The sequence below is a fragment of the Vicugna pacos genome, chromosome 31, assembly GCF_048564905.1.
Source record: "Vicugna pacos chromosome 31, VicPac4, whole genome shotgun sequence".
NCBI classification, from domain to species: Eukaryota; Metazoa; Chordata; class Mammalia; order Artiodactyla; family Camelidae; genus Vicugna; species Vicugna pacos.
The window spans coordinates 17,042,557-17,066,087 of record NC_133017.1 but is presented as its reverse complement, the minus strand read 5'-3'; the positions used below and the strand labels follow the sequence as shown (position 1 = coordinate 17,066,087).

Here is a 23,531-nt window from a genome sequence, read left to right as displayed (position 1 = left end):
AAGTGCCAACGGGCTCAGAGATGGGCACACTCACCGGAGAGAGGGAGGAGGCCGTGGAGGGGGCGGCGGCCCAGCTAATACTGGTGTAGATGTGTGGCGACACTGGGATCTGAAAGGACGGCAGGGCCTGGGGAGACAGCAGAGCGTCGGCCGAGGCCCCAGCAAGGGACGCTTGTGAGGCCCATCCCTCTCCCTGTAAGCTCAAGGTCTGCAGCGGCAGGTGCCCCTGGGACTGGGAAATACTGGGCTACCCCAAAACACTCTCCCCAGGAGGAACATCAGAGTACCAACGCTCTGCGGTCTCCTTGCCCTCGAGATCCGGTCTTTTTTTGGAACATTTCTCTTGGAGCTAGTTTACACGCCAGCTTCATGACTTAATCACCTCCTTGGATTAACTTCTTGGCTGAATCACCTACCAGGAACAGGCTATATGGCAGCTCTGCAAAGAAGTCCAAAAGCCCTGAGTGCGGGCGGTGCTGCTGCGCTGAGAATGTGGTGTCCCCAGGCAACCACTTGGAAGCAGCAACTCTCTCCTGCCTGCCTAGGTTTAAGTTTGTAAAAACACCAGCTGGCCTCCCCAGGCCCCATCTCACAGGCTCAGCCAGCTGCCAGAGGGGCCGCCTGAAGTTGGCCAAACATGAAACAGCTAAGCAGCCACTCGTTCGAATGAGAAGGAGAGCTGCCTCGTTCTGTAAAGGCTTCCTGATGGAAAGCACTGCTTCTGAATTACCAACCTGCAAATCAGCCTAGAATCAGATAAAACCAAGCTATAGGCATAAAAGGATTTTAGGAAAAACCGGCACACGGCAACCAGAGTGGTTAGTACCCACTACATGCAGTGAAGACCATCGGAAATGTCACTTTCTCAAGTTGTCACACGCGTAACAGCTTGCTCTTTCTTGTACTCACAACAATTTCTCGTGCCTCTAATAAAACACTTGGACTACTTACTGTAATTAATCATAGTTACATACTCATTCTTCTCTCTAGCTAAACCATGTACTTTACAAGGTCAGGAACTATGTTTTATTCCATCTGCAAAGCTTAGCACCATGCTTGACACGTAGTAGGTACTTGGGTAAGAAAATGCCAGATGATCTGTTAATGTAGCACAATTCTAGGAACTAGGGAACTGCTCTGGGAATCTCTATCCCCATTTATAAGCAGCGATGGAACAATTCTCCAGTCCAAATCCATCAACCTGGTTACTGAGGGATTCTGCCAGATTTCCCGTAATCACTCGAGAGCCACCAACGCAGAATTCTGGAATTCCCATATTTTTTTTATACCTGGGTTTTAGTTGTTTTAATTCCCATGTTTATTGAGGGTGAAGTCACTTCCCTTTCCTTCTCTGTAGGAATTAGAGATTAGTAATCTGGCCAAAGGACTCAGCTTTCAAGCAGGGTGGTCTGGCCTGTGATCAGGCTGGCCAGTGACAGACACTGACCATCCTTACTGCCACCAGGCTGAGCTCCCAGCGTGTCCCCGCCCCGTACCTGGTATGCATGGTCGGCCTGAATGTGCCAAAAGGAGCCAGGAGCTGACTTGCTGAGAGCAGCAGAGGGCAGGTAAGACTCCAGGCCGGGGTGTTCTGGGCCTGACGGCTGGGCTTTGGGAGGAGGCGGTGAGAGAACGGCCAGGGGTGGGCTGGTCATGCTGGGGGCGGGAGCCGGGTCAGCGGCGGGGGCGCCAGCAGGAGCAGCAGCTTCCTCCTTCATCTGCACCTCTGTGTAGTAGAAATCCTCCTCCCGCTTGAACTGGTCGGAGTCCACCGTGTCCCTGCGTAGGGGGAAGGAGGGGATGCGGTGATGACCAGCGACACCGAGGCACGAGGGATGCGCTTGCTCAGGACCACCTGGTAAGTCAGGGAAGAGGCGGGAGGAACACCGGGGAGTCCCCCTCCTGATGCGGGGTCACAAAGGGTTACACGCTTGTACATCAGTGGAAACTGTTACTTCCTGGTACCGAAGGCTTCTCTCCCAAAACGTGTGCAAACTTCTCCTTCTGCAAGAGCTACCTGACTCTGAGCTCTGCCCCGGGGTCCTCTCTAGGTCCCACACACTCGCCGTCGCACTCTCTCCTCCGGCGAGAGGGCTGAGTCCGTTTCCTCCGCCATTAGCAGCCCGGGCCCCAGGGGGTCAGTGTGGAGGGAGCCCTGCTCCCCGAGGGGAAGCAGGCGCGGAACTCACAACAGGCCCTCACCAACCACCCTCCGTCTACCCAGATCGAAGCATCTTCCTTCCTTCCTTCCTACCGTGGCTGCGGCGAGAAGACACACCCCCGAGGTGGGCGGAGCTCCCGTCCCACCAACCGCATCAACACCCACCAACCGCATGAACACCCACCCCCGCAGGACGGGTCTCCCTCCCCAGCAAAGGTCTCCTCCCAACGGGCTATTCTTTGGGGCATCAGGCAGGGCTAGGTGGCGTCCTCAGCCAGCCAGTTTCCAGGAGGCATCCCGGGCTGGGGTTCCAGGGAACCAGTAGGTGGAAGATGCCTGCCCAGCACCCTCGGCATGCAGAGGGGCCCTGGGCTCATACCTACCCCAGGTGGAGGGCTTTGACGTGACGTTTGATGCCCACGATGGAGCGCAGGACTTTGCCACAGTTGGGCCACAGGCACTTGTACATCACCTTCACCGAGTTCTGGGGGAAAGGAAGATGGGGTAAGGGGGGACGTGTCCTTTCCCTCAGCCCAGCCCAGCCCAGCGGGGACTCCAGCTGCAGACTTGAGGAGAGGGGTTCTCAGAGACCACAGAGACAGACAAGCAGAGGCAGAGAGCCTGGACCCTGGACCCTGGAGCTGGTGTGTGCCTGAAGTGGAGGAGGGGGGAGACCCACCAGAGGCCTCTCACACACAGGCTCTAGGGGAGATCAAGAACAAAGGCAGGGGTTGGGGCAGAGGTGAGAAGGCCAAGGAAGTGGCATTAGCGAGGAGGAGTGGGCTCCTGGGAATGTCAGGAGGAAACAGAAGCAGCAAAGGAAACAAGATGGAGCCTGAAGAAGGCCCAGGACCCATGGGGCCCCATCCCCGCATGACCGCGCTCCCACTCACGGCACGTACCTTCCTCTTGCGAGGTGCTGGTTCATCCAACAGGAAAGCATCCGGATCGGTCTCAAATCCATTATCAGTTTGAGGAGAACCAAAGGCGTCCCCCAAATACTTGGGGCTGGCCTGGGGGTGGGGGGGCGACGGGGTGGAGACGCCGCTGCTCCCGCTCCAGTGGCCGCTGGTGGTGCTGCTGCCGCTGTCCGACACGTCGCCGCTCTCCTTCCATGGATCACAGGCTGCGCGGGAAGCTGCCCGGAGAGAAGATAGAGAGGATGCTCACGGGCCCATTCCCGTGTCTATGCAGATTCCGCACGGACAGCCCAGGTCGGAGACCAGGAAACTCTAGTTTGGAGTCTGGGTTCCTGAATCTAATTCCTGGCTCTAGATTGCCTAGCTTTGCCACTCCAAGGAGGAAAAATCCCAGCCCTCCGCTGCAAAGAAAGCCCTCCCCTTTCTGAGCGCTGGTAAAAATGAGGAGCGGGTCCATTCGTTGCAGCACTGTCTGTGGGTGGCCCGGCTCTGCTCTGCTCTGGTGGACGCTTCCTGCCACAGTCATGCTGACGATCACTGAGACACACACCGCAACTTTATTCTGTGTGCAGGTGTCCCCCGCTTTTCAAAGTTTCGCTTTACACCATTTCCCTTTTACGAAAGACCTACAGTTGGCCCTCTGTACCTGTAGGTTCAACATCCAAGGATTAAACCAACCATGGATTGAAAATGTTCAGGAAAAAATTTTTTCAGAAAGTTCCAAAGAGCAAAACTTGAATTTGCCACTTACCAGCAAGTATTTATGCAGCATTTACACTGTTTTTACAACTATTTACATTGTACGTAGCATTCACATTGTATGAGATGTTATAAGTAATCTAGAGATGATTTAAAGTATACGAGAGGATGTGCAAATACGATGCCATTTTATACAAGGGACTTGAGCACCCAGGCATTTTGGTGTCCGCACGAGTCCTGAAACCAATCCCCTACTAACAGTGAGTGACAACCGGACCTCAGTAACTGAAAGAAATCTGAGGAAGGGTTTCACTTTCTGAAAAAAAAGGCGAAAATAACAGCATTCAGCGTTGGTTTTGCAGAGCGAGCTGCTAGAGAAGCAGTGTGCACCCCAAGCACTGAGCGCGGCACCGCCGAGCTCTCTCCCTGGGAACCACATGCGGTATCTCAGCATCCAGCTGCCATAACTCTGAACTGTCTGTGAGCATCTGTACTTTATCTCCAGGTATTTTGTGTCTCCATTAGCAGGTGTGTCCTAAGGTAACTGCTTCTTTGCTTTATGCCACTTTAGTTTAGGAAGGTTTCAAAGATACCTCTACTTTCAGAGAAGGGGGAAGCCTGTACTGTTAATGGAATGATAACTAATTAAAGTGGACTTCTCACTTTAAAGGCAGGGGGAGAGTGTGGAGAGGGGAGGGGAAACGCCTCTCCTGCCTCCCAGCTTTCCCCATAGCAGAGAAGGATGGAGAAGTCAAGTTAAGGGCCTGTTAACCAGGCTTTCTTGAAAAATGCCTTTAGATGATTTAAAATCAGGCTGGTACATCAAAACCTGTGTGTGGAAAGAAACCATTCAGCCAGCTCTCACAGCTGCCGGGAGGCGCAGCATCTACCAGAGTTATTGCCCTGGTGGTCCCAGCTTTTATTCACAAGGAACACGTTTGGAGAAGGAAAGACAAGTTTGGGGAGCAGTTCAGGCTCATCACAGGATGAAAGGAGGCCAGGATGCCCCACGTGGCCGGAACCAGCAACCCTGCTCCCAGCAGTGCATGTGAACAGAAGATCACAGGCAGATGGGTGAAATTTTCAGTTTTTAAATTGCCTTTCTTCAGGCTACTTTAGGCCCAACCCTGATTCATCCATGCCTCAGCCATAAACCCGTAGTAATTTATAATGTAGGAGAATCTGACATTTTGATACATGGAAATAGCAAGAGAAGGGGGGAAAAATGTGACATATGCAGGTATGGTGGCCTTGTCCCCAAAAGCCCTAACTCCCAACGTGGGCAGAGTTCCATGGAGCCCCCTTACCCTGGATTCTGAAATCGTCTACCACATGCCCTGTGGTCAGGATATAAACCCCACTGCTTTTCTTTCTTCCTTCTCCACATTCCCAGCTTCTCGGCTAACCTAGACACCCAGCATTCCATGTTTCCAAGGCAGGTGCTCCTCACTTAAGACTCACGTGCCAGGAGAAGCCCACCCAAACAGAACAGGACAGAAGAACTCTGCCCTCCTAAGTCTCACTGTCAAATCTCAAAGCTGTGACTTCCTGGAAACCCAGAGTTGATGGTATCTACACGTGGGGCTTCAAATAAGGTAGTCCCCCAGGAAAGGACTCAGGAGCCAGCCACAGGCCCACAGGTCAGGGGTCTGCACACGTCCACTCAGGAAACCCATCAGGGAGAGAAGAACACGAGAGCAGAAGGCTACATCCAGCGTGCTCAGGACTGCAGAAGGGGGCCGGTCAAACAGTAGGCCCACACTGAGGGGAGGATAAAGCAAAAAGTCAATTTCATCCATTAACCTGTACCTTGTAAGATGAACAGAAATTCCTCTACCTTAGATCATAAGATTTTCTAGGGCAGGGGCAACAGAGCTTCTATACCATGAAAGCAAAGTGCTCCCCTGCAAATACACAGCAGCAAGAGTTTATGGTGAACTTCTAAGAATTACCCCTGACTCCCTCTGCTCTACACATACACACACACACCCTCACCCACACAGAGCCACCCTAACGATACAGAAGAGACCAAAGGAATGGGTGGTTTCCGTGCAAACAGTCTCCGTGATTAGAGCGAGGTTCTGGTTCTCGTACAGACCTCACCTGGCAGAATACCTCAGCATAATTCACTGCCCGGGAGGCCTTCTTTTTCCACTGACTTTAACTGTAAGATCAGAAATATATTGTAACGGAAAAAAACCCTTTAACAGACGAAACATGTTTATCCAAAGAGACTCAAGATACTAGGATCACGGCTAGATGTGTATAGGTTGGTGTTATGGGTGTGTGTGTGTGTGTGTGTGTACGTGTAGCTTCCCTGCGTGGCGTGTGTAGCCCCCAGGTGTTCCCAGAGCAGGCCTGCGACGCTACACCTCACAGCTGTTGCCACCAGCCTGAGTGACCTCCTCCGGCAGCCTGGTCACCCACGGCAGGCCCTGGGCGCAGTAAGCAAGTCCGCCCTATTGCTAAATTTAGTTTCTACCTAGGGAGATTACTTACAAGTAAAGGCCACTTTCCTCCTGGTGTGAGTTCAGAGCTAACTTCATATCTTCCCATAAGCTTTTAACAAGTAGCTTGCAACTCGGTTAGATCTCACCAGTGAAAATGTTATTCCCTGGGAGTAAGTCAGGCCAGCCCTACAGCGAAATTTCCAGAACCTTCAGATTCACTGCCAGTCTTGTCACAGTACCAACATCCAGCAACCCGTCTTCCTCCCCTATTACTGATATTCAATGTATAAATTTGCCGTGAAGTCAGACTGTCGGCTTGTCTTAAACAATTCGATTTATCGAGACTTCAGCTCAGTTACTCCACACTCATTTACGAGGCTGAATCAGGCACTTGGAACAGGGGCATGAATCGGCTGAGGCCACTAGGGGACCATTCAGTACGTTTCTGCCTTTATTTTTTTTTTAGGGTTTTTTCTTGGGGGGGGGTTAATTAGGTTTTTATTTCTTTACTGAGGAAGTACTGGGAATTGAACCCAGGACCTCATGCATGCTAAGCATGCGCTCTGCCACTTGAGCTATACCCTCCCCACGTTTCTGCCTTTAGAACTAAATATCCCTCCACCGGCCTTGTTCAGCCCCACAAGGTCCTCACTCGCTTACGCCCATAGAAGAACTGACTCCAGGCGCCAGTGTGGCTCAGTCCTGTGCTTGAATCCTCACGCTGCACCAGGAAGCTTCTCCCCAGAGGAGGAAGCTGAGGGAAAAGGATGGAAGCATCTAACTCTGTGTCACTCAGCCAGTCCGGGACACAAGGGAGAAGAGACTCCAGAAATCCTGCTGCCAGGCCGGTGACTGTGGCAATTAGCTGCTCAGAGCAGAGGAAGTCGACGGTGGGCCTCTGCCGCGCCCAGACCCCACCCGGGCCCCCGTCCTCACCAGAGAAGTTGGCCTCGACCGCAGGAGGGCTCTGCACGACGGGGCTGCAGGACAGGGACGTCAACACCATGGCCGCCATCATCTCGTCCATTTCCACCGCATCAGACTTCCTGGATGCAAACAGGTGAGCGCCAAAGTTACTTCCCCACACAGCCAGTCCTGGGAGCCTCTTACGTGTCTGGACTGTTCCCTCCAATCAGTCAGTGTGTACTCAAGTAAAGCAGTTAAATAAAGCAGGAAAACCTCTCCCCATTCGTGAAAAATACTCATTCTGATAATAATCAAGTCAACCCCAGGGTAAGCAGACTCGCCCTCATCCCACTGCTGACACCCAAAGGCAGTGCCACTCTCCCCTGAATTCACTTCCTAACTCTAACTCTGCAGCTTAAAATCAGGAATTTTATTTGGGGGAAGGGAAGAATAGTCAAAGCAATGAAATAAAGCATGGGCATGAAAGTCAGCCAGCTGGAATTTGAAAGCACCAAAATTACCTTCCTCTCCTGTGTTATATTTAAATTTAAGGGATAACAATTACACTAACCAATTTCCTTCCCCTCTCCCCAAGGTATATCAGAATACCAAGAGGTATTCTGATAGATTCTGAATGACAAGAGAACCTGGTACGTAAGCCAATGAGAAAAAAAAGAAAAAAGGAAAAAAAAAAAAAAAGACCAGAAATACTAACATAAATCTCCCAATGCAAATCTCAATGCTTTATATAGCAGAGTTCTATAAAATTTTACATATAATGTCTTTAATCCACATAAGGTTACATTATTCGGAAATAAAATGAAAGCTGTCAAGAAGTTAATGCTAAAGTGTGAAAAATTAGTGTGAAACAAATGTCTATGTGGCTCATCTATTTCAAAGGGCTGTATTAATTCATTCTTTACAATTCAGATCCACTAAAATATGCGACTGGGCTTTGAAGCAACTAAACCAAGACTAGTCATATACTAAACATGTCAGCATCCCCTTTCTTGTCTGATTGTTTGAATTTTTACTTCCATAGAACAGAAAAATTCTTTGCCAGCATTCCACTGAACACACAATCACAACTGCTGTTGCACGGACCTGGTCTCAAGACGCTGCCTGTACTGTCAATAACAGTAGTACCCACAGGCAAACACAGAGACAGAGAGGTGGGACCAGGACCAACTGCTTACACATCCTGCATGTAAGAATTTCATTGGCAGGTTTTCTTTTTTAATCTTAAAAAAAAAATCAACACATATAGAGTATACAATTTAGAAGTCAGAATATACACATCCTCGAGGGAAAAACCGTGTCATAAAATTCTGAAGCAAAGTAAGCATCCTTCATTCAGCATCAGTGGTTCTGACCATCTAGCCAGGGGCAGATGGTTCGCAAGCCAAGAATGGCTTAACAATTTTTAAATGGCTTTAAAAATCAAAAGACGAATTTTATTTCTTGGCATGTGACACAGGAAAATTACATGGACTGGAAACCTGAGTGTCCATAAGCGAAGTTTCATCGCAGGACAACATGCTCGCCTGTCTCCCTACCGTCTGCCGCAGCGCAGAGCAGCTGGGACAGAGAACGTTGGGCCCACAAAGCCTGCGTTCTTTACTGTCTGGCTCATTCAGAACACGTTTGCTGACTCCCAATCTAAGCCATTTTTTTTTTCCCTCTCATCATGAAAAACTAAGAACTAATTTTAGTTTAAGCATGAAAAGGGGAAAAAAATAGCTCTTAGCCAGATGAAGCTATGTCACCTGTAACAGAGTTACGGGGAAGAGAAGACGCCCTTCTGGGTTTTTTCAAAGGATGCTCTCTCAGTGTATCCCATCTGTCTGATACCTTGACAACTAGACACCTAGGACGTTCACATTCCTTCCCCATCACACAAGGCATCCCACAGCCCCATACCTCACCACCCACGTGTCTTTCAGAGCCCAGGTTCTCCCACACAAACCTCTTTGGGACGTCAATGTTCCTGGAGACAGGCCTGTAGGCTGGTGCCTGGGTTCCCTGCTCTGGCACCTGTGGAATGGGGCCTGGCAGCTCAGCCAGCCACACCTCCTCCGCCTTGCAGCAGATTTGTAACTTCTGGTCCAACAGCCAGACAGTCACCTTATCCTCGGCCCAACTATGCCGCTCCACTAGTCCTGTGCGCTCTTGACCCCCGTACCACACACAAACCTGGGGGGAGAAAAGCAGCAGCCAGTGATCAACACTTGGGAGTCTCACTCCGTATGCCCCGAGTCCTGGGAGCCAGGAGCCACCTGCCACAAACTGCATTCTCTGACATCTCTAATTCAAACAGATGTTCCCAGGTACTTGTTTCCCACCTGAACACCCAGACTAGCCTCAGTGAATTTGTTCTTCCCAAGACAGCTCCTTAGAAATTCTCTAGATGGAGAGAGTGAATGCATCAGTTTCTCAGATTTTTTTTTTGGGAATTTGGAATCTATATGCAACTAAAGTTAAGTCGCTATCATCTTAAAATAGACTGTTAGAACTATAAGATGTTTTCTGTAAGCCTCACAGTAACCACAAAGAAAAAGCCTCTAGTAGATACACAAGAGATAAAGGAATCAAAGCACAGGACTACCCAAAAAAAAAAAAAAAACTAGATCACAAAGGAAGATAGCAAGAGAAGAAAGAAACAAAGGAAGACAGTCAGAAAACAATTGACAAGGTAGCAATACTAAGTCATGACCTATCAATAATTACTTTAAACGTAAACAGATTAAATTCTCCAATCAAATGAATTTGGAATCTGTGTCTAGTCTCCCAATTTCTTGCCCAGCCTTAACTCTGAAGTCCTATATATCTGCTGGTCCCCAACTATTGCCTTGGGTTGCTCACACCCTGCATTTTTCCCTTCAGAGAATTCTGAGTCTACCTGGGAGCAAGATGGTAGTGGTGTGTTCATAGCAGCAGTATTTACAATAGCCAAGACATGAACAGCCTAAATGTCCATCAATAGACGACTGGATAAAGAAGATGTGTATATTTATACAATGGAATACTATTTAGCCAAAAAAATGACAACATAATGCCATTTGCAGCAACATGGATGTCCCTGGAGAATGTCATTCTAAGTGAAGTAAGCCAGAAAGAGAAAGAAAAATACCATATGAGATTGCTCATATGTGGAATCTAAAAAAAAATAAAGAAAGAACATAAATACAAAACAGAAACAGACTCAGACATAAAATACAAGCTTGGGGTTGCCAGGGGGGAGTGGGGTGGGAAGAGGCCTGGATGCCATAAGCCTTGACACAGAGGCAGAAGGTGGAGTCTCTGTGTACCGGCTCTGGAGAAGGCAGTGGGAGAGATGCCCATGCACCCAGACCTCATGATAACCGCAGGCACAGGTGATGACCAGGCCCTGCCACAGAAGAAGGGATGCTGCAAAGGGAATCCCAGGTGGCACCCCAACTAAACATGAAGGTGTTCTTCATCTCTTGAAAAAGTCTAAAAGTAATTCAAAGATGCAGTCTTGTCTGTCTCTTACAAGCCTGAGGTTCTTTCCCTTGTCCTTGTGAAGTTGTAAACTGAGGCAGATGAAGAGGAAACTGAGTTCTGGCCATGCTCTGAACTGAGGTTCTGAGCAGGCCTGAGCCCAGAACTGTCACGGAGGAGCCCTGGGTCTGCAAACAGTGGCTCATTCTCTCAGGAAGCCTGCTGCCCAAGGGCTCGTATGGCTGCAGGGAAAAGGTCTGTGCTCCAGACAGTTCTTGGCCTGTCACTCGGGGCACTGCTGGGCTGCCAGCCCCAAGCCTGGGGAGATCAGGGACACCTGTCCACTCAAGAACCAACCTACCTTCTGCCCAGGCTGGAAGGCCACCTGCTGGAGGCGTGAGGTGCCAGGAGCCTTTAGGACTTCCTTGGGCTGCTCCTGGCAGGGAGTGTCCTTAGAGGCCAGGAAGGGCTGGGGAGCCGCCCCCTCCAGCAGCTCTGCCTGAGGCTCCAAGGGTGGGGCAGCCCCAGGTGGCCCCAAGACCCGGGCTCCCAGGAGGGACCGCTTGCCAAGGCGCCGGGACAGCACGCTGGCCATGCTGCTGCCGTTCCTGGGGAGGCAAAGGGGACACACAGTGGTTTATCCATTATCTGGAGGAATCAGGAAGCCTGACACGCAGCAGGAGCACAGGAGTGTCCACTAAAAGGATGACACCTTTTAAGGTAACTTTTACACCTTTTTTCCTTTTACAAAAATGATACCTATTACTAGCAGGACAGTCAGAACATACTGATGAGCACATAGAAAAACAAATCACTCAACAAGCTGCCTCCCAGAGAGACCCGTGTTTCCTATACATTCCAAGCTTTCTTCTATACGTAGATTTACCAGCTTTTATTTCTACAGAAACAGGACCGTGGCTTGGTAAAAATGAATTTTCACTTATCCTGTGTAGGTTGTACTGTATTATCAAATATTATTCTATAAAAACACTTTTAGAAGCCACATAGCATTTTCTTAGGCGGATGCATCCTTGCTAATTTAACAAACCCTTCATGACTGCACCTGAGGGCTGTACCCAGGGCTGTGCTGCTTAAACCGCTCTGTCCACAGGGAGCATCTCCGCTCCACCTCAGCACACGCACCAAGGGCCACTTCCCAAGGCAGGTTCCCATCACGCGATCTCAAAGCCGAAGCAGGAAGGAGTCTGTTGAATGCTTGTGGACTATCAGGCTCAGCTGGCTTCAAAGCTGCAAACAGCCTCAGAAACGAGCCATGCTAACTCCTTGTTTTCCACGTGAGGAAACTAATGCTGGGAGCTTAAGTGACCTATTCGCGGCTCCAGGGGTAGTTGGTGTCAGAGTCTGGTCTCCTGACTCCAAATCTCACCGCCTCCCCCGGCACCCGGGGCCAGGCCACTTGTACATTCAGGGGTGATGGCAACACAGGACCACAGCCCTGACAAGAACCAAGGAAGACCATTCCAGGCCTCTGCACATGCATCCCACGAAAGACAGGAGCTAGCTCTGGAAACCATGCACATCATTTCTATGTGCTCTGGGGTTCATTGCATCCCCACATGTCATACTCCAGAAAGCGGGGTCCCGTAGCGCCACCCTCCACATTTTATACCGGGGAAGAGCTAGGAAGGAGACAAAACTAGGAAGGCTGTTGTGATGGTCCTTTAGTCAAAATCCGCCTGTCCGAGAGGTGGTTGACCACCTGGCACTCTATAAGCCCCAGGCCTGAGGGCAGGGGGAGCACCCTTTGACCTTCAGGTGCCCACCCTATTCCAGAAAAAGAGGAAGGCTATCTTCCAGGGCCTCAGCCATCCCTGCTTAGTGGTATGCAGGGAAAACACAGTAGATCTGCCTCAGGTACCAGTGTTGGTCTCCACTCAGAGCTAGTTTCCTTGTCTGTAAGTTACAACGCTAACACTCCCCTGACCAACACCTCGGAGGAGCAAATGAGGACGTTCCAGGGAAAGACCATTGGGCACAGGCTTCTCTCAGATTCTTAAAAAGATGATGAATGATCCCCTTTTTTCCCCGTTAGGTAATAAGATCTAACCCCCTGGTCATCTGGACAGCTCACCCCTAAACACCTCATTTGTGTACAGACAATATTATCTTCAGACCTAACACTTAAGGGCATTTCCTATGCGCTGGACTCTGTTCTAAGTGCTGTACTGGCATCCTCTCGTTCCTTGGGTACCATGAGCAGCCATCCTTGTTCTGTTCTCAAAGAAACAGGAACTTGGAGAGATTAAGAGAACCGACCGAGATAAAAGTAAAAGGCCAAACCAGGGCCCCTGGGACCTGATGAATTCAAAGTCTGTGTTTTTTTAGGACTACACCATGCTCCCCCTCCTCTTTCCAAGGATGCTCTGCCTGGGGCCCAAGACCTATGACCTCTTCTTCCCTATTCCTCACCTCCTGGGACTCCCCTGACTTCCAACCCTGCCATGAACTGGGTCACAAGGTCTTGCCCAGCCTCCGGAGGGTCAAGCTTTGTGCTCACAACCCCCAGCCACACCCTCCCTTCTGGTCCCCAGGCTACGGAGTTGGCCCTTCTCACCAGCTTCATTCCCACCAACTCTTCTCTGAGAACTGACTTCCACTGGTCACCTGACAACAGATCAGAACTCTGTAGCCCCTGCTCCACCAGAAACCTGAAGCCCTTGCTCCCGCCCAGGGCTTTGGGGGCAGATCCCTTCCAAGGGGCCCGGGTGTTCCCAGGCGCGGGTCTGCTGGCAGAAGGGAGGAACCAAACCCAGCATTCAGCAAACGCACGCTGCCCCTTCTCCAGAGAACTCATGGTTCCCCAGCCATTCTGAGGTTCATTTGCTCTGGGGCCCCTAGCACGTTCCTGGTGTCTGCTGTTCCTGGTCCTCTGTTCCCTCCTAACTCATTGACTCAGGCAAATATTTAGTTGAGGAACTTATGAGTGCAAAGCATATTCCTGGTGCCGTGGCAGATATCAAATACTAGGATTCTACTGGACCCGGTATCAGCACGACTTGCCTACCTGGATGCCCGCCAGGCTAACTCCACCCCCGTCTATGAAGCCTGGTGTTTCAAGAGACTGTTCCATCTCTCTGCTCAGAGACTGCATCTCTCCTCCCCACCGCCCCCTTCCCCTGGCCACATTCAGGCCAGATGAAAACTGCCTCACAACTCTGGGTTTGAACTTTCTTTAGATCGTTCCATAAACTTTCTTTACTTTCCACCCTCGTCCACAAGTGCCACTGGGCTCTGTGTAGGTCCTACACCATCTCCACCTCTCCTGAATTCTGGCCTCCTTCCCACCCACCCCAGCAAACTATGCCAAGCAAACATCTCCTCTGTCATAACAAAGCATGAATGGGAAAAATAAGCTTTAAAGATAATAATAAAATCGCAAATATGGAGGAAAAGGGGTTAATTCATTTTTCCAAGTGCTGTACTCAGAGCTTCAAGGGCTGGAATCAGAGAGCGTGGTATCTCCACCATGAATTCCCTAGAAAGCAAACAAAAGGTAAGAAAAACATCAGAGTCACCTACAGAGTTCCAGCCTAGGTGCCTGGTGACTCTACATCCAGTAACACTCTGTTGGAAAGTTTTACTATGTATGTAATCAAAATGAAAAGTAAGGAGTAAATTCTTTACTACTATCGGGAAAAAAAAAGGTCCAAGCTAATTTGGTTTCAAAAACTCAGTCACCTACCATCATCCTTGAAGCCTCAAGGCAGAAACGAGAATCTCTAACCCTCAGTTTAATGTCACTGAGCTAGAAGTGAAGCCACAGTGCCACTTAGAGACATCAGATGGCAGCATCTACCCAGAGAAACAATCCTGCTCTTGACCAAAAAAAAAAAAAAACAAAAAACAAAAAACACACACACACAGTGGCCACCCCCACTTTCCACAGCAGGAAGTTTGAGGTCTCTACCACTGAAAATGAAGAAAGGGTAGTATTTCCAAAATTCCTGGGCTTCCAGTCTTCAGACAGAGCCTGAAATATTTGGCTAACAGACTCTGACGATGTTTCTCTAAGTCTTTTTTTTTTTTTTTAACATAAAGAACACTTTTTATTTGGCGTGTGACGCTGCACCTCCTAGGGCCTGCTGGATTTGCAGAGGTGATGAACCTGCCCCCTTCCGGCTTCTTCCTCTGGGCCTTTCCCCTTTAACTGGCCCGAATTCCACCCTGAGATTCAGCTTATTATTTGTTTTATTTATAGTATGCCCCAATCTTCATTTTTAAAAGCAGAAGAGAAAGAAGGAAGGGAAACTGCCTTTATAAAGTGCCTAACAGCACTGGCTTTCACAAATTGTATCTAATTTAATCCTCAGAACGACTCAAGATAAACATAGGGTCTTTTACTTCTGATGAGGAAACTGAGCCACCGAGAGGTTCGGTTGCCAAGGCAACACACCCAGGAAAGGCGCCCCTAGGGGCTGAACTCGTGTCTACCTGGTGTCATGGGGCACCATCCTGCCATTATTCCCATACGTGTGAGATCTCTCAAAATAAAACACTCAGTTACTTTTTATCTACATGTTTTTTTGTCCTCCCCTGTGTCAGTGAACCGCGATAGGAAAAAACAAAAACAAAAACCACAGCTGCCAATCCTGTGAGTCCCTACTTCCATTTCCTTGTGTGTTTTCTTTCCTTGAAAGTCCCTTCTCCACTTGCATCTTAACCTCCCACCTACAAAATAAAGGTCAGTGCTTTACCCCAACCTTGTTCAGCTGTCCAGTTCACTGTTAATCATTCAGCAGTTTGGTAGGAACTTTATACACCTATCACCCTCTGAGAGGGTGCAAAGAGATAATGTAATTGATCCTAAAAGTTACGGAAAATTTTAGCCAAATTTACACCAGGGATGGATAGTGTGGAAGTGAAACGATACAAATCTAGACCAAGTGTAAGGCTGGGCAGGATGCTCAGGTGTGTTCATCTGCAGTCATTATATTATGAACGTGGCTCAGTAGAAAACCCAGTCAACAGAATCCTTTAGGGATTCAGAAGTGGATTCGAGCACCTACAGCGGTCTGCCATGCAGGTGGGTGGAGGAGCCAGGTTATCTCTGGACCCTAAAGGAACTTTCCAGGACCACCAGTTACTTTGTATCTCAGACTGAGGGTCCCAAGCCCCTCCCAGCGTGTTTCTATCAAAGTAACTGCAGCCTCCTTCAAATCACTCTTCCCTGGTCTCTACTTCTACTCACTCCCCTGCTGGTTTCTTTCTTGGGAGCTATCGCTGATCCATATAAATCAGCCAGCCCCTAATTTGCTATGTGGTTCCGGTACCACAAAGAGAAATCAAGAAACATCTATCACAGGGTAACAGCAACAAGGTTTCAACATGGAGTCAAACCTAGCTTTACAATGTTACATTCTCAAGGTATGGAATTCCTTGATTGAAATATAAACTCATGCTGAAAAAGACTTCCCGGCTGATGTACAGTTCTAAGGAGATCCTGAGCCCTCTTTGCGTCTCACCCCTACCGCTGTTTCACCAACAGGGAGGGGTTGGCTCCCCGAGAATATGTATTTTGGTCAATGTCCAGAAGGGGTTAGCCCTTTTCCAGGCTCAGCAAACATCTTCTGATGTGCTAATAGCCCTTAGTGAGGACATCTGCCATCAGTTAAATAACTGGAACAGACAGAACAGGAAAACAAACCCTCTCTGTGGTTCTAAATTGCAAATTGCCATTTGACATGTGACTGTTGCCGGACAACCACATGTCTCAGCACATCCACGTGTGTGTGTGTGTGTGTGTGTGTGTGTGTGTACGCGCTCATGCACAATGGTTGCTCTCTCCTACCTCCTGCGGACACTGCAACAAGCCATGACATCACCTAGTGGCACTTCCAGGACACAGGTCATAAAGTTCAAGTGATTCATTACACAACTAACGGGGTGGTTTCTTTTTCTTGTTGTTAAGGAGGGTGAAATTTAGAGTAAGGTTCCCATGTGCTGAAGCTTGGGTGCTTGCTGTCTCTCTAATGAACGGTTTAGGGACCAAGATGAGGGACATCATTCCTCTGCCAAGAGTTTCAGGTTCTCCACTTAACCTCAGCTCTCCAGCTATTTTATGATCTCCACTGGGTAACCACTGCACAGAACAACAATTTGAGTTTTTAGTTCTTTGGCTAATATTCCGCATATCATTCTTTATCTTTAACCAGAAAATTGCTAATTTTTTTCTTTTAAATCTGTTAAGTTTTAACTTAATTTCTTTTTTCAATGAGATGTTCTAAGTTCATCCAAAGATCAAAATGCTGTAGCCAACCACACCTTTTATTTCATAACAGAACTCAGTGGAGAATAGGACAATTCATTTGCCCAAACAATTCATTTTTCAGCAATTCCTGGCCAGGGATGATCTCTGTTGAGAGATACCATGTGCGTTCACAGCCTATGATTATATGCAAATATGTCTGTGGTTCTCACCATTTGAAACTTGGGAGATGGAAGCAAGCTGTCGAACTCTGCCATCACCACCTGAATGCTGCCTGGTAGTTCTCAAGCCTTAGTTTTTTCTGGGGTGCCTTTTCCAGAAAAAAATTAAAAAATAAAAATAAAAAACAACTTCACTGAGCATATCTTGACCTTTTCTTCCCAGAGTATTCTCTGCCCAACCTGGCCTTCGATAGAAAGTCTCCAAGAGTAGCCAAAGGTCTGAGCTAAAACTTCTAGGTCTCTCAAGTTATGTATCTGACCCTGTTACACTATTTTTTTAATGTGTGGTGTGCATCTTAGATTTTCATGAGTTTAAGATACAAAGCACTGAGCATATTAGTAGTTAATTCAATACCAACATTTCTGTATCAGCTGTTCAGAGAATGACCATCTGGATTCTCAGGGCATTCTAATCATGTCTTTTTCCAAATTGTTTTTTAAAAATTTGAAAACACATATGCACCCCAATGTTCACAGCAGCACTATTTACAATAGCCAAAACATGGAAACAACCTAAATGTCCATCAACAGATGATTGGATAAAGAGGTTGTGGTATATATACACAAAGGAATACTACTTAGCCATGAAAAAGAATAAAATAATGCCACTTGCAGTAACATAGATGGACCTGGAGATTGTCATTCTAGATGAAGTAAGCCAGGAAGAGAAAGAAAAATACCACAGGAAATCACTTATATGTAGAATCAAAAAAAAAAAGGACCCAAATAAACTTATCTACATAACAGAAACAGACTGACAGACATAGGAAAAAAACTTCTGGTTACTGGGTAGAGGGTGGGAAGAGATAACTCAGGAATTAGAAATTGGCATCTCTTGGGGAGTGACAGAAATGTTAGCTATCTTGATTGTGGTGGTGGTTTCATAGGTGTCTACATCTATCAATAGCCATCAACTTGTACCTCTGAAATATGAGTATTTTGCTGTACAGGAATTATACCACAATAAAAGTGCTTTAAAAAATTAAAAAATAAAAACTGGATTACACCACATTCGTGTATAACAAACAGTTTAGACTACGGTACAATTAAAATTAGACTACCAGGATTGGCAGGGATCTGAGGGGTTGCCCATCCCCCATTCAGGGCCAGTATCCTCTCCACAGCATCTCCTAGGAGTGAGTATCCAGCCTTCCCATTATTGTGAGTAACAGATGTAACACAAATGGAAAGGGAAAATAAGGGCCCCAAACAGCCATGCTATTTTCATATTCCAACAGATGGGCCACAGAAATAGGTCACCTGATCTGGTTACACTGAATTTTCTCCAGCAAATAATAAATGACCCTGATCAACAAATACTTCTGCTGGGCTGACTGCACAACAGTCATTCAATCAAGTCAAAGAGACCGTTCTGTTTGCACTGCCGGCAGGGAAGGAAAGCGTTTTCACAGTTCGGCCCAGGAACAAACACACTTCCCCTTCCTTCACACCTAGCTCCCCGTTTGCTTTCAAAACCACCAGCGCCCTTTATTCACTGCCCTGTCGGGCACACTGTACTCTGTGTTACATAAGAGAAGTCTTAGCTCAGTACTTGCCACCCAGGGCTCAGTGATCTAGAAGATTTCTATTAGTACCAATGGACTACATCTCCCTTAGACTGCAAGCCCCTTGAGGAATGAGACCATACCTTGCTTATCCCAACAGGTTTGTGATTTTGAATGATGCCATTCCCAGAGGTAAAGAGAGCCACAGATTAAAAAAGAATGTATTGTAAGAAATAAAATGAAGACAGCTATCAAAAGCCAGAGTAGAGGTTTAGTGTTCAAACTTGGTTCTCAGACAGCTGTGTTCTCTTGAAAACGAGGAGTGAAGACTGTATAAGGAAGCAGGGATAAGTAAAACCATGCCTACAAGGACCTGCTATATGGCACAGGGAACTATATTCAATTTCTTGCAATAACATATAATGGAAAAGAATCTGAAAAAAAAACACATCTATACGTGTAACTGAAACACTTTGCACTATGCCTGAAACATTGTAAATCAACTAACTTCAATAAATAAAAGTTAAAAACTAAAAACTCTTTATAAATTTTTTTAAGTCATGCCTACAAGCACGCCACGTAGGGTGGAGAGGTGATCCAGCACTGTTTTCGTACACGCACAGGGGCACGCATGCACGTGTGGGCGCCCGCACTGTGATGAAACCTGATTTGGACCGTAGGAAACCATGTGAGAGCTCCAGCAGGAGGCACACGGATGAATTATTGCTGCCCCAGCAATTCACCCAGAGCCAGGTGGCAAGGAGGGAACTGGGAGCTGAGCATCTCTGGGAGAAAAAGCCTCAGAGAACTAACAGTTCCCTCCAGCGGTTTGCAGAGGAAGCTTGTAAGCTGCGAGTTAATGCAAACCGCCAATGAATGCCTGCGCGGCACTCGGCTTTCCATTCTCTTTGATACACACATGTGGGGACTTCCTTATTTTCCCAACCTCCCAGCAACTCAAGAAAACATGGAGGGACAATATAATCCTAATTTTACAGCTCAGAAAACTGAGGTTCTTCCAGAAGGTCACTGATTTGCCCAAACCAGCAAGCTGTGGCATCTGCAGCATTCCTGGCCCCTCCCTGGTCTAATTTTCTCTTCCCCAGCAGCAGGACGGGGGCTCGGGACAGAGGACTCTGGAGTCCCCCGGCCTGATGCCTTCATGTCCCCTTGTCTGGTCCTCACAGCACTGCAAGGAAGACAGTGTGAGTTTCACTGGGAAGAAGGGATCTATCAGAGGCACTTACAGGAATGAGAAGTGAAAGCTGGCAATGAAAGAACCATCCCCCAAAATATAAAACACAGAGAGGGGAATTTAAAATGCCTGCAATCCAGGACCCATTAGCTTAAGTCCCTGAGTGTTGCTTGCACACGCCAGGAAAGGATACCTTCGTGGTCATGCTGCCTGAGGTGCCAACCCCCAAGACACGAGGGAAAGGGTTCGTGATGTTCTCAACCCTTTGAAGGCAGAGAAATGCAGGCTCTCTACTGTTTCATTGAAGTGGTTAAAGCAGAAAAACTATTTGGAACACAACAGTCATTTGAATGAATAATCATGATCCCCCCCCAAAAAAATCATGTTCCCTGACCATGCTAAACAAACAGATAGGAGAGTTGCAAGGGAAGGGAGAGCCACCTGGTGACTTCCCTGGCTCGGATCAATAGGTAATAAAAAGGCATCAGCCCTCGCCTGGGGAGGGTAATCAGAGCACACAGGGCTGCAGGTGCCCAAGAAAGGAGCCACCTGGGCCAGGGGCCAGGCCAGGAGCGGGAGAGCTGAAATTAAAGATGCCAAACGATGCACCCGCAGATCAGAGGGCCAATGAGACACCTCACCAGAAAAGAGAAGAGGGTGAGGGAAGGGATCGAGGTGCCCAAATACCCACTTCGGGAGTCCCAGTCTCACCTGGGAGCCACCTGTGCAAAAGGTAAAGGTAAGCCAATGGGAAAGCAGCTGTAATCTTGGAAATTATAAATCACAAGATAAGCAACATGTGCTGCTGGAATGACAGAACATTCTAGTGGCGATAACATTTAAAAACCTGAAATAAGAGCTGGACACCAGAATCTGTTCCAAGACCAGGATGGCTGTCTGGCCAGAAGGGAGGTACCAGGCTTCTACAGACCAGCTTTTAATCCAACTTTTCCCTTTATTCTGACCCCCCAGTGTACAGGCTATTTCAGGATCGGGGCAGTTCCTCACCCTGTCACTCTGTCACCGTCTCCTGGGAGACACTGCTCTGCTCTCCTGGGACTGGAACATTTCCTCCAATACCAACGGGAATGCTTCCAATCCCCCAGGAGTGCTTGTGGCTGGGGGTGGGGCAGGAGGCGGGGGGGGGGAGTCTGGATACACCTGGGGAACTAAAACCAGCTCCTCAAAACAGAACCAGCACGTGCAAGAGCGACCGAGCCCGGAATCGCTGCAGAGGACGCCTCTCCGGGGAAGTAGCACATGGGAGCCCGCCACCTTGACCTGTGTAACTTGTAGCAGTTAGCCGCCACCTCAGAGCTTCCATTTCCCACCTTACCTGGGGAAAACGAGAAGAGTGCCCAGCATCTGGAAGGATCACAGCAGCTGTGCTCCCTCCCCTATTCCTCGATTTCAGCCTGGTGCTAGACAGCTAAATGACACAGCAAGCCGTGGGGAGTGCTTAGGCGCCACTGTCCAGCTGGCATCTGGGGACTGAGGATGCAAAAAGATACTCAACCAGAACCAGCAACACAACAATGGACTCTAAAGGGAATCAAGGAGCTGACCACGGGGGAGCCACTGATTCACTGAAGTCACAGAAGAACTGATTTCCGCAAGACGGGAACCTGGGAATCCAACGGATTCCATTCAGAGGCCAGCTGGCATCGATGGACCAACCCCAGGGCTCCCTGCTTTCAGCTCGACACCCAGCCAGCCAGCTCTGCCCCGAGCCCAAGCCAGGCCCCCACCACTGCCAGTCTCCCCCGTGGCCTGGCCCCTCGCCTCACTCTTAGTACCCAGGTCGCAACCCTGCTCTCCTCTCCCAGCAGAAACCCGTCTTGGTGCCCTGCCCGGGGTGGGTCAAGGCCTGCGGCCAGACCTCCCCGAGGCGGAGCGTGAGCAGCCTCTGCAAGCAACCTCCTGCGTCTGATGCCTGGGTCCTGGGTCCCAGCTGTCCTGGATCCAAATCCACGTTTACCTGTGCAGACCCACACAGCAAACAGGTCAGCACAGACTCACCAGGAAGCCGGGGGAGGGGCACCACAGAACCAAAATGCCAGTGTTTTAAAAAAATCTGCTAGTATTCAATGCAGGCGCCAGGCTTCTGCTGAGGAACTGAACAGAACAACCAAGGAGCCTCCGCTTCAGACCCTGTCTTTAAAGACCTGTAGGCCTCACTGAGCTCCACCTGCAACCCACCCCCAGCACTTGCTTATTAAAGCACTTAATACGCTCCGGAGCTACATGTACATACTTGTGCTATATAATTAGATGAATGAATCAGAATTTGCTTTTCAGGAGAATGCAAAAACCATCCAGCAATCTGACACCTATGCCTGATTTTAAAAAAAGACAATTTTTAGGATGAAGCTCATAAAGTTAAATGAATGTGCGTGCTAAAATTTTAAAGTGTTTGACATAAGTTACAGAAGTCGAAATTAAATGTGTTATGAATCAAGGGGGGGAAAAAAACCTGCTGAGTGACTGGAAGGTGAAAGAGACAGACTCGTTTCTCCCAGAAAACAGAAAGTCAGCCTAAGTGAGGAGACTACAGACACCAGAATGGAGCTGGTTAAAGACACGGTGAAACAAGGGAGCGCAGGAGGCGCTGGCCCCAGGCACAAGCCACCAAGAAAGCAGCCTTCTCTGAAGAGGCGGTTTAGGGAATCTTCATGCCCCATAACTGTGGGGCTGAGGATGCGTGCAGTGGCCGCACAGAGATGCAGACGCAGGCTAAAGGAACGGGCATCCCTGTCCTAGCGCACGGTATCAGGGCGTCCACTCTCGGATGTCCTTCCTGAAATGGACAGAGGATGAGAGCATGCTCACTGGTGAGGACGTTCTAAGCCAAAGTGACCAAATAAACATGGATCAATCAGAGACCAGAGGGCCCGCAAACATGTGCTGAGAGAAATGAAGGATGACGCTAGGGCTCAGTAGGTCGCGGCCATGACTGCCCAGCGCTGGTCCTGCCCCAGGACGACTGACGAGGCTGAGACCACATCAAATCCTGCCCCAGGTCAAGCAGGCAGGCAGGCAGGCTGAACTTGGTTTAGGGCGAGCAGAAGACTAGACTCTTTCGAGGGGAAAGACGGAAGGTGTTCACAAGCCACAAAATCGCATCTAACGACTTCCTTAAAACTGCTACAGAGTCAACGGGCAAGAGAAAATACACGATTCCGTGCAATCCACAACCTTTCGAAGACGGACAGTCCTTGAGGAATGTTCCAATAGCGACCACTTCTCAAAGACAGATATGCTAGCCACTGGTGAAGCATTTCACAGACTGTATCTCACTCTACCCTTCACAATAAGCCCATGAGATCAGTACCATCGTCTTCTCCATTTTACAGATGAGGAAATTGAGGCTCGGGGAGGTTTGAGAATGCTCCCATGGCCACAGAGCTGGGAAGTGACAGAACAAAGACATGAGCTCAGATACGTCTGATTCCCAAAGCTATGCCCGTTCCACTTTATTAGACAGGAAAACTATGCATCAAGTGAGAGTAAGGGACGAGGCGAGACGAGGTTCCTTGTTAGTGAAAATTTGAGCCGCTGGAGGTTAATGTGGTGGCAGTGGTTTGGGCACAGAGGGGAAAGGAAATGCAAGCTAGGAGAGCCCACCATCGAGCCTGGGGCTCTCTGGGATCAGGGTTACAACTACTCTTTTTTACACTTTTACAAATATCCCAAAGAGCATGCCCAGGGGAACAGTCAGGGTTTGCAAACGAGCTCTAACTGCCCAATTCTGTGAGCTTGGGCAAATTACCCCGTCTCTCTGTGCCT

General features: G+C 48.7%; 1 protein-coding gene across 5 annotated transcripts in view; it reads right to left on the bottom strand.

The window, feature by feature from the left end:
- The window catches only part of ZNF395 (zinc finger protein 395), a 42,648-nt gene that overhangs the window by 4,238 nt on the left and 14,879 nt on the right, over positions 1 to 23,531 (bottom strand). For 3 of the 5 annotated variants that reach the window (XM_031692556.2, XM_072952779.1, XM_072952777.1), the window contains 7 exons: positions 10,960 to 11,206; positions 9,103 to 9,329; positions 7,167 to 7,276; positions 3,064 to 3,299; positions 2,545 to 2,645; positions 1,497 to 1,779; positions 35 to 127 (listed from right to left, as the gene is read on the bottom strand). In XM_031692556.2, coding sequence (XP_031548416.1) covers positions 35 to 127; positions 1,497 to 1,779; positions 2,545 to 2,645; positions 3,064 to 3,299; positions 7,167 to 7,276; positions 9,103 to 9,329; positions 10,960 to 11,206 — 1,297 coding nt within the window. Of the gene's footprint in view, positions 1 to 34; positions 128 to 1,496; positions 1,780 to 2,544; positions 2,646 to 3,063; positions 3,300 to 7,166; positions 7,277 to 9,102; positions 9,330 to 10,959; positions 11,207 to 17,036; positions 17,782 to 21,081; positions 21,952 to 23,531 lie in introns of those variants that run through there. The other 2 variants (XM_072952776.1, XM_072952780.1) reach the window with 2 other exon arrangements.